Genomic DNA, 18194 nt, shown 5'->3' with positions numbered 1-18194 from the left:
CCCTGCTCAAAAGTTGGCTGGTTTGTAGAAATGTGTAGTAGATTTCCCTGCTGGTACAGTAGACTGGCAGTTTGGTAGTGGCTTGAAAAGGTAGGGCCAAATACAGCAAGAGGATTAGGATTCTCTTTTAAGACCATGTTAGTCATTTTAGCAAATTAGCCTAAATACTAACTATTTAACTGTATGAAAAATTAACTGAAAAATAAAAATAAATAGCTCCACTTAGCTCTCAGGCACACTTAAAAAAATTGAAAACAACATAAAGCTTAAAAATTTTAATATGCTTCAAATGGACATTTATGACTTGAATTTACTAAAATAAGACAGACATGAGTTGATTTTACAAATCAAGTCCTGTGTTTTAATATAAAGGAATTCCAAGTAATAATAAAAATTAAGGATAAAACTTTAGATGGTTTCTTGAGTAGAAAATAAAAAGGGTTCTTTCATCAGCGTGAAAATTTAGAAAGCTTTAAGGAGTTTTGCCATTAAAGAGAGAATCACTGAATATCATGGAAGCAGCCTTCTTTAAACAGTGCTGTTTCCACTTTAAATTCATCACTGCTTATGGTGACGCCTGACTAGTTATGGAAGAAGAATTAAATTTGGGAGTTTTCATTGTAGCAAGGGTGTACTAAAGGTTTAAGGTTCATGCTCAGTCAAAAATGGTAATGGAAAACAGCCATTTACTTATCACATTCTTATCTGCCTTAAACTAGATTAATAATACATAAAATCTCATGTTGCTTTTTGACATTTTTTCTTATTTGTGCAAATAGATTATGACCAGCTAATGCCTCTGACATTCAAGTAAAGAATGAATTCAATTAATTATTGAGCACCAGCAGAGTTCATGGAACACTGGTAAACACCAGAAGATGCAGCTCTGTGTGTTTATAGTAGTGCCAGAAGGGGATGGGGTTGCCATCCAGAAACTGGAAGACAGAATTATCATTGAGGGAAAAGATGGGATTATCTAAGAGAACAGGTTATGAGAATTCAGTTTGAAATCTGGATTAATGCTAAAATTCCAATTTAAATTATATTTTCCTTAATTCAGAGGTTGATTTTTCTTGCTGCTGCTAGAGGAGAAGAAAATAAGTTTATTTTGTGCTACGCAAACTTATTTCAAGTATAATCTAATGTTTTATGGAGGTCACCTTTAGAGTGAATAACAGTTGGAAAAGATAAGCAGATACCCAGATAAATGCAGCTTTTAGAGCCGTACCTATGTAGAGGATCTTATGATTTAAAACCCATCTGTATCCTATCATAGGGCACACAAGTGCTATGTTAGGACAGTTGGAACAGATTAGTAGGAGGGTAAGATATGGCTCCCACCGGTGAGGTAGCAGGTAGAGTAGTCCTGTGAGGTGCTGTGACAACAGTGATGCACTGAGCTTTGGACATAGAGGCGTTGGAGACACATTTATGATTGAGAGAAAGAATTCCAGCCTCATTGTACTTGTTAACCTGGAAAAGGGAAGCCCTGGTGTAGGGATTCTAGTTAACAAGCAGTTGTAATCTCATAGGCAGATAGTTGCATGGAAGCTGTGTCTATGAAAACAGAGGAAGAGGAGCCAGTCCAGGATATTGGTAGCAATGGCTGGGGAGTCTTCAAGGAGAATGTGGCTCTAAACTCTTTAAGAGGCGATTTTCCAGGAGGAAGGATCAGCTGGGGCTAAATGTGCTGGTGGTAAGTAGGATGAGGACTGAAAAGGATTTGTAGCCAGGAAATTGCTGGTAATTTTCAAAAATAGTGTCATTATTTCACTTTTCTCCCACAAAAGTAGGATCACCTGAACTACTAATTGTTTTCCACCATGGCTCTGCTGTCACCAAGAAATCCTCCCGTAACCTGTGTTTGGAAAGCATTTCAATTAATCATTTATTATTTGCTTTGCGCTAGGTATTAAATTAAGGAGGCAGCTGCACTCTTCCTGGTGACGAAGCAGGTGGGACTGTTCATGGGCTCTGGGCTATGAAAGTGGTGCCAGTGGGGAGTAAAGAGGCTTCTGGAGTACTGGGGCATGCCTGTTCAGCCTAAGAACATTCAGATGCCATAAAAACTAAAAATGAAAAGGATAAGATGCTTGGGAAGGCTTCTACTTTGCAGCCCCTGGATTAGCGGAACATTTGGAGGCAAAGTTGGTAGGCCTGACTGACCGGCTGTGGGTGGTATGGCCTGCAGTGGAGGTGGTGTGGGTGTTGTGGACTCAGGAGTCATCCTGTGCCTCAGAAAGGAGCTTGTGCCAAGTACTGTGCCTGGGCTGGGTGGTGAATCTAGCCCCTGCCCTCAGGGCACTATTTTAGGGAGGTAGGTCAATTTGTAACTCTGGGTAGGGAATGGGCACCTGTTTCTGCCTGAGAATACCGGGAAACATTTCTCAAACTGATTAGAGAGTTGAGTTTTCTGGGTGCGCCATCGAGACCCGTGTTGAAGTCCTAGGCTTACTGTGCAGATTCCCTCCAGGTGAGGTAAGGATTAAACTGAGATACTTTATTGATCAGAGTATCTGGCACATAGTACTTAAATAAATATTAGTGTTTAAACATGTATTAAAATATGAAGTGTTGTATTCTTATTTCCTTTTAGTTTATAAATTGTCATTTAAAGGCACTTGGAATGTGCCAAGGGGAAGACACTGTTGTTAAAAATACTTTATTTACCTTATCCTCATTTGGATTATTGGTGTCAGATGAATTCTAGTATAGTTACAATTAATAGAATCAGCTGGCTCACTTACCATATTGAGGATTTTTAGGTGACAAGAGACTGGCCTTCATGACTTTGTCATATTTGAAATGTTACCTCTTTCTAACATCTCTCAGTGTCATGATGTGAAGTGGGCCAGTGAATGCATGCTGGGCATGCCTTCTGTTCTTGGAAGTTGTAGCACTGATTTTAACAATTTTTTTCTGCAGCTGAAAACATTTTAACCTTTTCCTGTCAGTTTCTCATATGTGGGCAGTTGAAAACATTCATCTACCAGTTCAGTTCCCAAATAAGACACTAGCCTAACATCTTAAGGTAATGAAGAAAGAAAATACTTACCTACAAGCTACTTAACTGTAGGTTTGATGTCTTGCCTTTAAGATTGAAATCCTATCTTCATTTTACTGCATTGTCCTAATTTCTTCTGTTTGCTCATTGCCTTTTCAAGGGGTCCTTTGTGCTTCATTATCGTTCTTTATGATGTTGTTCCCAGCTGAATTTCCTCCATTTGCCCTAGGCTTTTCTTGTACTCTGGATCTCCCATTATTTTTATTGTCCACCAGCTACTGTTTCTGCATACTAATTAAAGGGGGACTGCTGCCTCCTGCTGCTCCCACCATCATTCTGTAGCTGAGCAAGGTGCATGTCTACGGTGAATTCTGATTAGTTTTCACAGACATCCCCTCATCTCATAGAAGGCATTGCATGGTCTGATGTTCTCTCTCCCCTGAAAGAGGAAGTTTCCGTGTGTGTGTGTGTGTGTGTGTGTGTGTGTGTGTGTGTGTGTGTGTGTAACTGTATATTTGTGTGCATGCACCAACAAGGTATAACCCATGCTGATTTAAATGTTTTTCTTACATTATGGTGATTTACACTATTTAATTTGAATAAGCCTTATACTCTCTAAATGTTACAGTTAATTATCTGAAAAACTGTTGTCAACATCTTGGTATTTTCTTGATGTTGTGGCGTCTGAGCTTTTATTAATCAGTAAAGATCATGTTATTAGTGGGCCCATGATCAAAAGGATGCATTTAACTCCCAATAATTTGTGAATACTCTTAGTTGACAAAGGCCTGATTATATCCCACAGTTGCTTCCGGGAGCCCAGTTTGCTCACTGAAGACCATAACCACCTGAATCCCTCCCTATAAATTGAAAAGATACTGGTGTCAGTACAGGACAGTGGAGTGAGGACAGGATGAGGCAAATGTTGAGTGTGGCACTGAATGATTTTTGGACTGTTTAACTGCTTCTCAAACTTAGTACAAATAATTATAAACTATTTTAAAGTTTTTTTAAATTTTTCAGAACTTTAAAGTGATTTGTTTATAATTAGGTGAAGTTGAAATTACATGGCTTTTGATGAAATGTGGTTTAAAGAAAAGAGCACTAGCCTAGGTGTGAGAAGACTCTGTTCTAGTACAAATTTTGCTGCTTAAAAAGGTGAATGACATTGAGGAAGTCTTTTCATTGCTCTGTGTCCTAGTTGGTATAACCGGAGATAATGGAAGGAGAGGCCCTTCTCATCTTGTATGGGGACAAAAATGATAACATGTAAACATTCTTTAAAAACATCCAGGATGAATGTGATATTTATAATGATGGTAATGATAATGAGTCTTTAATTGTCCTTTTTGAACACTGAAAATTTAAAACGCAATAACCTTCTAAATGAATTGAAGCAATCCCTTTTAAATAATGTGTTAAGCAAGCCAAATGTTGTAAGTAAAATTGGCAACCATTGAAAACTCATTGGGAACTTGTATTTACCAGTTTTGCAAGGCTGAGAAGTTTTCGTTTTGGTTAAGAATTTGTTTTTCAACAATTCTGTGAACGCATAGCTTTGATAGTAACTAGAAAAATTGATGGCTGTGAAATCCAGAACCCACCATTAAGATGGATAACCCATCACATGGGGAGAAGATGGAGTAGAGACAAAAGAGGGGCAGGTATGTTGCAGATGGTGAGAGCAGAGAGCAATCACCTATGCTCATCACGAGGATGCTATGTAGAGAAAAATCTTGGTGAGGCCTGGCAGAAAGTTCCTTACCTCAGGTTTTTGGGGGTTTTGAGAAAGTCTTCCTTAACCAGTTGAAAACAGTGTCTGTCAGCCTTGCCACAAAGATTGCTGTCCCTAAGCAGGTGCTTCCTCTCATTCTAAAAAGGATTCCACGTCCCTCAGACTGACCTTGTGAATTGACTTCATGACAGCTCTAATAACCATGGTGACTGGTTACAGAGAGATCACAACTTCGTTGTTTGTATGAAATGCCAGAAATTTCAAGAGGCTAGTTTTAATATAGTAATAACAATAATAAAACACATGGAAAGAGAATATGGATTTGTTCATAGTGCAGTGGTAAAAACAGAATTCAAGTTACATTGCAGTGAAGGGATATGAGCTGTGTAGACTTTATATAGAGGAATGTGGATGTCCACCATTCTGTTTTTAATGGTGAAAATCTGGAAACTACCTAAATTCTCTTGAGTCACACATTGAATAAATAAATAATAGGCACATGCAGTATCACAGAATGCAAACCCCCTACCTACACATACATAATTTATATAAAGAAGACTATTTTTGTATGATCCTATGTACCTTGTTTTTAAAATTGTGGTAACACAACACATAAAATTTACCGTTTTAAATATTTTACAATATATAATCAGTGGCATTAAGTACATTCACATTGCACAACTGTCACCACCATCTATGGTGGGTACTTTTAGTTTCTTCATTTTTGCATGGTTTGAATCTTTTACAAGAATGTGTTGCTTTTACAGTAAACATTGAATAAGATTACAGTCTAAGACTTTGCTCCTGCTCTGTGATGCTGGACAAGTTATTAGTCACATATGTGATACTAAAGGGGGTGAAAGGTAAAATAAGACTTCAGAAACCAAATAATGTGCTGTGTGGTGTTTTGCGGGTTAGAAAATATATTGCTAGATATCAAATGTTGTTTAGATTTGAAAGTGTAAGTAAATATTCTGAGTGGAGTCTAAGGTACTAAGTAGAACAGACTTAAAATTTCTGAAAGCTGTACAGTTTATAAAAGTAATAAGACATAGCATTGGCTTGTAGTGGATAAACTTTGTGATTCTCACAAAGTGTGCATCCTGGGCACACTGGTGTTCTGTGAACATGTGCTGTGGTAAAAGGCAATTGATAGTATTTTCTTAGTTTGCCAAAAAATCAATGGGATTTTCTCGTGTTAAATTTTTTTTGCCATAAATTTGTCTGATTTTGTTTACTACTACTTAATAAAGTAAAAAAAAGTGTAACGGAAAAACTGGAAATAGTTGCTTATATTCAGCTTGTCACCATTTTTTTTCCTTTTTATTTTGGTTGTGGTTTACATTGTTTCACAGGACACATGCTTCTATTTGAGTTTAAATTTTATAAACATATAAAATTTTTACATATATAAATATATATACATTTTATATATAATAGTTATATTTGCAGCTAATAAAGTGCTTCCTCAATTCATGTGATAGAATGAAACATGTCTAGTTGATGATGATGTTTGCCCATCTCCAACTCTGTAGCTCACAAGTTAAAGCACCACTGGCTTATATGTCATTATTATTGGACTTTCTTTACTGAAGTGTAGATACAAACAAAAAAGGTATTCCTTAGTTGTGTTTTTAAACCTAGAATGCCTTGTCCCTTTAAAATATCACTTTATTTCTAGCTGATATTTATATAATGTACTATACATCATGTAAATGGGGTATGGAATGAACTAGAAAACAAATTATCTCTTTAAGGAGGTCTAACTTTAAAATGAATATTGCCATTTGAAAGGGTTAGAAATGAAAAAAATTATTTTCATGTATGAGTCTTAATTCTTTGATAGTTGTCTCAGTTTAAAATTCTATATATTACAAATTATAATAATCTACATACATTGTTTTATTGCTTCACCTTTTAATTGTCCATAGTACTTGATATAGATATAACATGTATAATACATATCAATACATTTCTTTTAATGGTTGTGATAATGTGATATCACTGAAAATGACTTGAAAAATTTGCAGTTGAATAACTTCCAAATTAACCTAATTTGGACTTTACACACTCTTTTATAAAATAAATAGTAAAAAATATTTTATTTTGATTATGTATTAATAATTCTTTGTAATTCACTGAAGCTTAAACAGAGAAATAAAAGATACTAATTTCTGTAGTTATACTTGGAAAAAGACAAGAACTCTCTAAGTTTCTGTAGATTGTGGTGGAAATTGAATGAGATGGTAGATCCTCCACTGAATTTGTTAATATTTGAGTATCTACTTTGTGCAAGATATCCCATTCATTGTTGAAAAGGTTTTTAAAGATGATGGATTTCCCTTTGATGAGAGTATGGTCTATCAAAGAGAGATCAAATGAGACTGTAAATTGTTAAGCTAGAAGATTTATTAGGCTATAACTCTCAAGAGGCTGGAGTTGTGATGCTCTGAACTGTTACTTGGTTGTGGTTACAGAAAACTGAACTCTGCTCGGGAGGCTGAGGCAGGAGAATGGCGTAAAAACCCGGGAGGCAGAGCTTGCAGTGAGCTGAGATCCGGCCACTGCACTCCAGCCTGGGCAACACAGCGAGACTCCGTCTCAAAAAAAAAAAAAAGAAAAAAAAAGAAAACTGAACTCTGTGAGATGTTCCAGTCCTGGAGTGCTGTGCATGCAAACTCGACCCACAGCACTCCACTTCAGCTCCTGCCCCCAGCCCTTATAAATGTTCACCAACATAAAAAGGGGATATAAAATAAGCCAGTTTTGAATTTTTGAAATTACAGTTTTAAAAACTTTTTTAATTTGAATTTTAAAGTAGGAAGCTCTGTCAGAGTCCCTTTGCCTGTACAGTGCAGTGGCTTGGTACAGCCATCACTAAAAGTGGCTGTGCTGGAATAAAGAAAGGATTTATTTTGGAGTTCTATGGATACTTCCTGTAGAATCAGTTTAAATATTGTATGTATGTTTCCTTTTTTCTATCTAGTTTTCTTCCATGTTGTGACTTCAAAACGTAACATTTCATCAATGTTATTTCCATGGTAGGTAAAAAACTTATTTCCATGGTATAAATCATCAAAACTTATTTCCATGGTAGGTAAAAATTAAATTATCTCCAGACACACACACCCTCACACATACATTTATGGAGAGGGATTATTTATAAGAGTGTGGTATCAAATTCCACCTTAGCCCCTTATCTCAAAAGTAGTTTTTACCTCATAAGTGTATGAAGATTAAATGAGTTGATACATGTAAAGTACCCAGAACAGTGCCTGGCATATAGGAAACACCATAAAAACCTATGATCTTATTTAAAAAATTAGGGTGCAAAATAATGTGAATAGTATGATACCATTGGTTAAAAAGGAGGTTTGGATATATACCTAGAAACCAATGGATAAAGAATATTTCTGGGGGAATCAACAAAACTGGAAATGGTTTCTTTGGGAAAGGGGATACTGGGGTGGGTAGAAGGAGAACAAATGTTTTACCAACTTTTGAACTTTTTTTTTTTTTTTAAACCATATATCAATTTTTAAAATAATGCCATGTTTCAAGTAATTTAAGATATTCTACTTTAAGACAAGAATCTATATTCTTTTCAGATGGCCCTGCTGTGGCACCAGTGACCAATGGGAACACAACGGTGCCACCCCTGAATGACGATCTGGACATCTTCGGACCAATGATTTCTAATCCCTTACCTGCAACTGGCATGCCTCCAGCTCAGGTATGTGATAAGAATATGGTTTTATATGGTCGCTGCTTATTTCCTTTTTGAAAAGTTTCAAAATTTCAATTTTGGAAGAATTTTTTCTGAGCAGTAACTGATTTTAAAGTCCCCTGTTCTTTAGGCCAGGGGTTTGCAAACTAAGCCAGCAGCTTCTTTTTGCAAATAAAGTTTTATTGGCACACAGCCGCTCCCACTGGTTTACATACTATGTGTGGCTGGTTTCCTGCTACAAAAGCCGAGTTAAATATTAACAACAGAGACTGTATAACCCACAAAACCTAAAATATTGACTATCTTTAAAGTTCTAACCCTAGCTTTAGGGAAACAACAGTATTTAGAATGAACAAGTAGAAAAACCCTGACTACATCGACTTCCCTGAGATCAACAAGGTCACTTACTTCAGAGCTTTTAAAACTGTGGGTGTTTGTAAATATTAACTGCAGAAGTTCTAGCAAATTCAGTACTCATTGTCTTTTTAAAATGAAGGCAAATTATGTTTTAACTTAGCCTTAAAATCTACCTTGCTTTTTTTTTTTTTAAGTGATTTTTAAAAAATCTAGAACAGTAATAATAATGATTGGGAAATTTTTAAAATGTTAATGGTGAAGAAATTTTGAATTGCCTTCTTAACAGTACATGGAATTTCTGTAACGTGAACTATATGAAATTTCAGGAAACAAATTACTCTTAAGCTTACAACATTAAGATTCTATTTTAAGTTTATACTTTACAAATAACCAGTTTGTGCAGCATAATTTTTGAGATAAAATATTCCTTCCATAGAAAAACTAAGTCAAATCTGAATTGTTCCGGTAGACAGTTTTAATAAGAAAAAGTCAACATCTTATAACATATTTCTGTTGCACATATTGTTATTGTGATAGTCATTATATAGTTACCATTAGAATGGAACAAGTAGATTTCTTAGGAATAATTAATTTAAATGGATCTTTATCAAAATTGTCTGCAGCAGTAGTGTTTATTTTTAGCAAAATAGCTTATTTTATGGCTTTGCCCCTTCTTCACCTCCTATAACACACATAAGAAAGAGAGACAGTATTGTTACTGTTGTTTCAATTAACATTAATTACCTTACCAATTTGTACAGACATAGGTGTACATGTGACAGAATTGTCTAATATTGTGTCTTTGGAAGGAAGTATTTAGGATATTTGACAGTCAGAATGTGAAAAGTAATTTATTTTTAGTCTAGCATTGTAGTACGGCTGTTACACCTGCTAGACTTATTTAGCACTGTCACTGGGGTCTGACAGTTGCTTTGCAACTGCTTAGAGAGTTAGACTCCACCTCTGAGGTTTCAGCGTACTTCACGTGTTCTGTTCTGTATTAAAGCAGCAAGCAGAACAATGCAGACTTCATTTAATTCTTAAGCACAAGCAGTGCCGTGACAAGGAGTGTAGCCTCTGGCTTTAGGAGGGGTGGCGGCTGGCCTTCAGACTTTGGGCATTCTGAGCAGTACCTGGTAGGACATAAGGTTAATTTTTAAAATTATATCTAATACTTCTTTTGGAACATTGTTATGTTGAGCCCTGTAAAATATTTGGTGAACAGTAGTATCTTTCATCTAAACTTCATGTAGAGATTAAAATTCAGACATATTTGGCTGGGCACGCTGGTTCACGCCTGTAATGCCAGCGCTTTGGGAGGCTGAGGCGGGCGAATCACCCGAGGTCAGGTTGGAGACCAGCCTGGCCAACATGATGAAACCCCGTCTCTACTTAAAATACAAAAATTAGCCGGGCGTGGTGGCAGATGCCTGTAATCCCAGCTACTCAGGAGGCTGAGGCAGGAGAGTTGCTTGAACCCGGGAGGCAGAGGTTTCAGTGAGCCAAGATTGCGCCATTGCACTCCAGCCTGGGGGACAAGAGTGAGACTTCATCTGGGGGGAAAAAAAAATCCAAACATATTTTCAAAATAATGCCTTTGAGAATGGGGGATGGTGCTGAAACTACAGATTTTATGCATATATTGCTACTATGTAATTTACTCGTTTTGGTGGGTTTTTAGTATGTGAAATTGAGCTCAAACTAGTTTTGGACACCAAGATTTTGAATTCTTCTGAACCCTGTGTTCTTTCACTCTTTGTGTTATTTTCTGAGTATATACAAATTCTAGTAAAAGATTTCCTAACTTATGAATATGAAGTAGATTGATTTTACCATCTGCCTTACCTGTCTGGGGTCTAGTCTTTCTTAAAGGGGGTTAGAAATACTTAGTTGACAGGAGCGTACATGTGTTTTGGGGGCTGGAGGGGAACAGTTCCAGTCTTCAGTGTTGACATGGAGAAACCCCTTTCCTGATATTTCATATACATGTACATACACCAACAGTACCTATACATACACAAGGGCCGAGTCTTATTTTTTCTCGATTAAGCCCTTGGGTCCCAGAAGGCCAGAGAGCCTTTGGTTAGATGCTCTGCACTTCCTGAAGTGTAAAATGAGAGGCAGAAGTTGTTCTCCTTTTATCTTGGGGTTGTAGTGCTGGCGAATGGAGCACCAAAAAGTAAGTGGACATTTGAGGGCTTACTAGTCCTGCCGATCAGTTTGGCTCTTTTTAGACTGTGTCCTTTGGAGGTAGATGTTTCATATTATGATGTTTACAGTATGTGAATATTAGGCTGCTCTACTATGAGAGTAGAATCATAGCTTCCCAACATTTTGGGTTTTCTTACAGTTCTCTCTCTTCCACAGGGAATAGACCCCAGCGTTTTGAGCAGATTTTTTTGGTTCAACAGATAGTGTGATAAAAAGATCACTTAGTGATGTAGTTGCTTTGTTTTATAAAAAATATTAACAATAAACACCAAGTACTTAATCCAACCATTGTGCAAAACACTTCTTGTGATCATCAAGCTTATCCCCAGTTTACAGGAGAGAGATTGAAAGAAGTTAAGTGACATGTCTGAGTGTACCATAGAAAGTCGTGGGGGGCAGGCTCTAGTCCTGGCAGACAGGCTCCAGCCCATGCTCGTAGCTCTATGATCTGCTGCTGCTGCTTCATTGGTAGCTTAGATATATTTTATTCAAGGGTATTGTGATATTTAGTATTCTATGATATCTAATTTCTTACATATTTGAATTTTTGGAAAATTAAGTGGCTTTTTGTCACTTAAAATTCTTGCTTAGTCATAAGATTCAAAATACTGTTCTGTGTAGTTTACAAGTATAGTGTTTGGATGGTACCTCATCGCATGGTGTTCTAGGAGGACATTAAATGTTTGAATTTATTTTCCACTTGCTACTCACCTTATTCTCTAGTTTGAGAAGAATCAGCCAGTTTTTACCAGTCTTCATAGAATTCTTTGAAACTCTTCATATTCAAAACAAGTCCATATAACAAATGTGAATGTGATTTAATATTTAATGACTACAGAGATGATTAAGGTTTGCTGTTGTGATTGCATAATACTGTTCGCAAGATATGAGATTAAGTGAAAATGTTTGTTTTGTATTAAATATCTACATGTTTATTTGTATTTGTGTTTATTTGCCGCCTTGTCCAAAAGGGAAGTGCAGGATATGTTGAGACTGTAGATGGTCAAAGTTTTGCTGTACCTTCATTTCTGGATAGATTAGAAGTAGCCTAATGTTGTAGTTAAAACTGATTAGATGTATAAAAATCTTATTATGCAGGTTTTGAAAAGATAAAACCTTTTAAGCAGCCATTGCAAATCCTCTTATGGTCTGTTGTAGAAATGTTTATTCCAAAGGATACCAGTTTCTTGGAGCAGTAGTTGCTGTGGAGTGGTGGTCCTCAGACAGCTGCCTCCTCTGTAACCACTGTTGAGCCCATTGTGTTCAGGATTTGATGAGCAAAAACTTGGCATCACCTTAGGTAGTAAATGCAACTTACTGTGAAAAGGCTTCAGTCTACCTACATTAACATTCAAATTAAGAAGTACTGCCATGGCTGTAGATGTTTTTGTATGGGCTTGTGAGTGATCCTCTTGAATGGCACCATTTTACCTTCTACAATTGTTTGATTCCTGTCTAATTTTATAACTTTATTTGGATTTTAAGTAATGGATAAGCTGTGCTTTACTGTGCAGAATTTGATAGCTTAGTTTGGTGTTTGTCTCAGGGGACATCCTCTGCACCAGCAGCTGCAACCCTGTCTACAGTAACATCTGGGGATCTAGATTTATTCACTGAGCAAACTACAAAATCAGAAGAAGTGGCAAAGAAACAGCTTTCCAAAGACTCCATCTTATCTCTGTATGGCACAGGAACCATTCAACAGCAAAGTACTCCTGGTAATGAATTTCGATATCTGCTTTCAGTGACATTACTAGAAGCATATCCTTTGTAATTATAATAAGATCAATTATATATTTTCTTTATTGTTCCATGTAGTGAGTGCTTTTGTTGTTGCAGTTTATACAACTATGAAACTGAAATGAACGAGCATTAGAATTAAAAATTAAGAGGCATGTACAGGATTCACAGAACTTTATTTGGAATTAACAAGCTGTTCAGAGATCACTAAGTATTGTTTCACAAGCTTATAGAACACGGATTATCTTTGATGAATTATTGAAACTTGATATGTATGAAGTTTACGACTTTGTATACAGTATATTTTCTCTGCAGGTAAACAGTCTTGAGTTACCACATGGACTAAAAACTGAATTTTTTTGTAATCATAACAAAATATTAGCATAAGGCTTATTGTTTACAGACTTTTAATCTTTCAGACCATTTCCTTTAAATAATGAGCTGCATTTCACATATGAGCTAAAATTATTTGGCAGCCCACTACATCTATTGAAGCGAGATATAGTCAGCTCTCACTTGCCTGTTTGGTACTGGGAGACCAGTGGTACAAGTCAGCAAAAAAAAGTGTATGATCTCATGCTACATAGTTTGGTCTTCATGGTGGAAGATATTTTGTGTGGCTGTTGCATATGATTTACATTTCTTAATTAAAATTACTCAGGTTAATAACTGATTTGTCTGCATTCTAGAAATAACCAACTCTCAGGGTTTAGGTGTGGGCTGGTCTGAGTAGTCGGAGCAGCCAAACTGGAATTAAATATTTGCTGTTCAGAAAGGCAGTTTTTCTGTGATTATAGAGGTGAGTGCAACTGCACGTGATAGCGCTGTCTTCATTCCTTTTCTTTTTGTGGTGCAGGTGTATTTATGGGACCCACAAATATACCATTTACCTCCCAAGCACCAGCTGCGTTTCAGGGCTTTCCGTCGATGGGTGTGCCTGTGCCTGCAGCTCCTGGCCTTATAGGAAATGTGATGGGACAGAGTCCAAGCATGATGGTGGGCATGCCCATGCCCAATGGGTTTATGGGAAATGCACAAACTGGTGTGATGCCACTTCCTCAAAACGTTGTTGGCCCCCAAGGAGGAATGGTGGGACAAATGGGTGCACCCCAGAGTAAGTTTGGCCTGCCGCAAGCTCAGCAGCCCCCATGGAGCCTCTCACAGGTAGGGGTCATTTACTTTCTAGCTCCTCCCAAATCAAAGAAACCAGATTTATTTTCTAAAAAAATTTTTTTTAAGAAGTCTAGTGATCTGGCAGAAAGAATTCAATAGGGATAATATGTATAGGGTCAAAAGTATCTATAAATATTATGAAGTTGTATCAGACAAATGATGTGTTATCCCTGTTTTAGAGTATTCTGTTAAAAAAAAGGTTAAACGTCTTTCATTTCAAATTGTAACGTAACTGTAATGGTGAACACCACTAATCTGTTTGCTGATGGCCAGAAATTATCTTAGGCATCATGAGACTCCCTCTCTGCCACCTCTGAGATTAGCACTAAGCTTTAACCAGCTTGCTTGTGGGACGTTTTTATAGTCCACTTAGACAACTTCACTAATAATTTTGGGGTCTTTTATTAGAAAAAAAAATCTAGCCTCATATTCTCAAAGCACTATTTTATGAGGGATCTAAGGCTATTTTTCAGGTCATATGATTACTGCCCCATGGCTCTGTAAAAATTCTTTTTGTTCAAAAACCTTTGTAAAGTTGTATTTTCTTTTTATGTACCCTATAATGACTTTTATGTTTAAAAAGAGTACAAAAAGATTCAATTCCCATAAGGTGTAAACCAGACATCCCCTCATATTATAAAATCCTGTTTCTACCTAAGTTAGAGCTAAGATAGAACATTTCTATTTCAGGTGCTGTGTTCTGACTTCTCTCTCTCTAGCTGCACAGACAAAGGCTCTTAGAGAGGTTCATGCTCCCACTCTTCTTCCTTTTACACTTCCCATTGATGTTCCTCCAGCATTTTGTCAATCTTGGTTTCTGTTTGGTCACTTGTTTTACCTTTAGAGCATTCAGGGAATAGTCTAGAGTGATTTCTAACATTAGCTCAATCACTATATATCCCAATTAATTTTGCTACCACCATTTCCAAGAATATAGGTAAGACATTGGTCTCTACACATTGGGAATCTAAAAAATTGTATGTGCTAAGGGTCAGTCACATGGTCAACATGCTGAAGCACACCCAGCTCAGGTTAAGGTGCTAGATGAACCAGGAAGGAGTTAATACTGGCTCTTACTTCCAAATAATGCAGAAGGGCGATGCTGTTCTCCAGCACTCCATCAGTGCAGTCTACTGGCCAACGACAAAGTGGTTAAAATGTCCTTTAGGAGGTATGAAGACGTGATCTGCTTCTTCAGACACTTATGCCTGATGATTAGTGATGTAGTTTATGTTAGTGTCTTTGAAACTGTAAATAAGTCAACTGTATTAAATTAAGAACACAGTCTAACACTTGAGTTTAAGTTTTAAACCCGCTCTGTACTTTATGGTAAATCTTGCCTTCTCTTACCACCAATTTTGGAAATAAGAGAACCACAGGGTTAAGGTTCTTATACATATATTTGACTCCAGTCTTGAAGAAAAGTATACATAATCTTATACTTTATTGCATACAATGAAAATAAATTTTAGATGTTTATGTTGTTAGATCAGCAAGAGAAATAAATGCTTTATGACCACTTTTAGGAAGTATATAGAGCCATTTAAGATTTTAACAGAGAATAATAGCTATCATACAAAGTTTATAGGATAATTTTAGACTATTTTACTTTCTAAAATTTTCTTACTCCTTAGTAGTTAAAGCACAATATCCTAGTGTAGGTGAAAGTCAGAGTAACAGACTCATGATACAAATCCCAAGATTGCTTTGGTTTTTTTTTTTTAAGTTGTTAATCTTTAGGGAAACTGAATCTAGAAAGCAGATAAATAAAGAAGGGAAAAAAGTAGCTATTTGCTTTAAGAAATATTTGTATGGTACTCTGCTTTTATTCCAGTGCTTGGACTAGTTTTCACATTAATGAAAAAAATGACCAACTGTGTAGCTAAAGAAACAAGAATTAAAGGTGAAGTAAAGCCTCTTGAACTAAGCCTTTTTATGTGTTTCACAGATGAATCAGCAAATGGCTGGCATGAGTATCAGTAGTGCAACCCCTACTGCAGGTTTTGGCCAGCCCCCCAGCACAACAGCAGGATGGTCTGGAAGCTCATCGGGTCAGACTCTCAGCACACAACTGTGGAAATGAAAACTGCAATACAAGTTTCATCCAGAACTACCACCTGACATTCCTTGCTAAAAGGCATCTAGTTCCCCTGTTTATTCATATACATATATTTTTTTTCTTTTTACCCATTTGTTCATATTAAGAATGATCTGATTGACCGTGTTGGTCTGTACTGATTCCATTTGATGTGGTGAAAAGCAGGTTGATAAACCATTTTATGTCAAGGGCAGCTTTGCTCATGTTTCCCATGATTTCATATACTGCATTATTTGAGAAGCTGCTCAACTTGCAAAATCAGTTTTCCTCAATAAAATTATAGCTCTAATGTTTGCATATAAGGGAAGTAGTTATCATGTTAGTAATACCTCTAACAGTATAAGCCCCACCCCAAAATTAGCCAGTAATCCTGTAGGAAGGTACTGTATGATCAAATGTTTAATCATATAAATAGAATGTAAATGTCTCACTGAGCACTGTTTTCTAGTGTATCAAAATTCTTTTATTTCATCATTCACTTCACTGTGCTGTTGTTACGATGTGCTTAACAGGGAATGTGGTTAGTGAAAGGAAGATAAACCTGGATGTTACTCCAAAACTTAGTTAATGAATGTTTAAATAATTCAAATTTTATCTGCCTCTCTTGTAATTTGGATCTCTTCTCAATGTACATAGTGCTAATATGAAGACCTTTTTCTGCACTATATGCAAACAGGGTAACTAAAACAAAGCCACTTTCAGTCCTTGAAGGTATATCCAGGTTTATGACAGTAATTGTGTTTACATTTTATGGTGCCTAGTATTGACAAAATGTTATTTCCCTATATTAAACAGATGAATCCATAGACCTTTTCATTTGTGGGTTTTTTATTTCCTATGATGGATACTGCGAGAAACCTTCCAAAAATTACTCAGTGTTGCAAAGTCAGGAATCAGGAATGTTTAGCTGACAAAATACTTGTCTGTTTTAAAAACCTGTTCAGGTCTGCCAATTATAAGAGCAAACTGGAGAAAAAGAAAAAATATATACTCAGAGTGGTATCTTGCAGTATCGGCACTGTACAAAAATCTTCCAGTTTAGTTGTAGAGAAAACATGCAGAACAAATGAAGACAAAACATACATTTTGTACCATCCAATTAGCTTATGTTAACTGACAAGCTCCATTTAAACAGATGTCCATCAGATGACAAGAAAGGCTGTTGTACTGAAGTAAAACAAACAATACCTGAATGCTCTGCAGCCTAAACTCCAAACATCCTCTTCCACATGGACCCACTGGCTGGGCAAACTGCACCAGTTGCTGCTTCAATTTATACCTCAATTTTCACTGTGTCCAGGCGGTACTTTGGCTCGTTGGCTAGATTCACCTTCTCTGTCCGAGTGTGCCACACGAGAACCTAAAGGGGAAGGAAATAGCTTGGGTAGCACACTCTTCATGCTGACACTTGAGGTCAGGCAGCACAAGTGAAATGAATACCTTAGTGCAGTTATTTGCTTTCGGTTCCAGTTCTTCGACTGTTGTTATCTGTTTGAGAAAGTCAGATTCTTGCATCCCTGGCTGGGATCCACGACGCTTAAATACAGCTTTTGGATTGGACAAAATGACTTGAAGACTTACAGCAAATCCTTTGTGAAAAGTAAAAAACAAAACAAAACAAAAACTTTAAAATACTGGTGTACTTCTCTTTTTTCTGTATAATTTTGGTCACATCAAAAACAGTTTTTAAAATACCTACTGTGTGTCAGGTCTTGGTTTACAAAGTTGAATAGGAACATTACCTGTATTACAGTCTCAAAGGAAAATCAATCATAATATTTTACATTCCGTGTAAAAAGAGGTGTGCACAGGAGCATCTATGCAAAACAGGAAGTTTAGTCTGGTAATAATAAAGGGTGAATTTTATAAGCTGCTGTTTCACAGTGGTCATCGACCCTCCACATTTGCCACTCTAGGAATAACTAAGAAATAAATGCAGCTGAAAACCATACATGCTTACCCTAACTATACATGGGGTGTGAGACCACATGCCCAGCTCTCCTGCCTGCCCTGTAATACTAATTATGTATGCTTCCTTAAATTCAGCACTGCTCGGATTCATTTTGCATTTAGAAGAGGGAGCAACGAAGTAAAGCCAATTAGCTAGAAAATGAATCATACCTAATTTTTAATCATTTGGTTTACATTT

The 18194-nt window shown here is 36.6% G+C and overlaps 2 protein-coding genes across 9 annotated transcripts in view; one reads left to right on the top strand and one right to left on the bottom strand.

Moving 5' to 3' along the window:
• LOC105479478 (small ArfGAP 1) overlaps nucleotides 1–16853 on the top strand; it is a 191570-nt gene extending 174717 nt beyond the window's left edge. For 7 of the 8 annotated variants that reach the window (XM_071096884.1, XM_071096881.1, XM_071096887.1 and 4 more), the window contains 4 exons: nucleotides 8348–8472; nucleotides 12581–12752; nucleotides 13631–13938; nucleotides 15896–16853. In XM_071096884.1, coding sequence (XP_070952985.1) covers nucleotides 8348–8472; nucleotides 12581–12752; nucleotides 13631–13938; nucleotides 15896–16030 — 740 coding nt within the window. In that variant the 3' untranslated portion in view covers nucleotides 16031–16853. The other variant, XM_071096889.1, reaches the window with a different exon arrangement.
• Nucleotides 16854–16964: 111 nt separating this feature from the next.
• The window catches only part of LOC105479479 (beta-1,3-glucuronyltransferase 2), a 69385-nt gene continuing 68155 nt past the window's right edge, over nucleotides 16965–18194 (bottom strand). Inside the window, exons 3-4 of the mRNA XM_011737466.3 lie at nucleotides 17486–17634; nucleotides 16965–17405 (exon numbers count right to left, since the gene is read on the bottom strand). Coding sequence (XP_011735768.1) covers nucleotides 17319–17405; nucleotides 17486–17634 — 236 coding nt within the window. The 3' untranslated portion in view covers nucleotides 16965–17318. The remainder of the gene's footprint in view (nucleotides 17406–17485; nucleotides 17635–18194) is intronic.

This window comes from Macaca nemestrina, chromosome 5, assembly GCF_043159975.1.
Source record: "Macaca nemestrina isolate mMacNem1 chromosome 5, mMacNem.hap1, whole genome shotgun sequence".
Taxonomy (NCBI): domain Eukaryota; kingdom Metazoa; phylum Chordata; class Mammalia; order Primates; family Cercopithecidae; genus Macaca; species Macaca nemestrina.
This window is presented reverse-complemented; position numbering and strand designations above follow the sequence as displayed.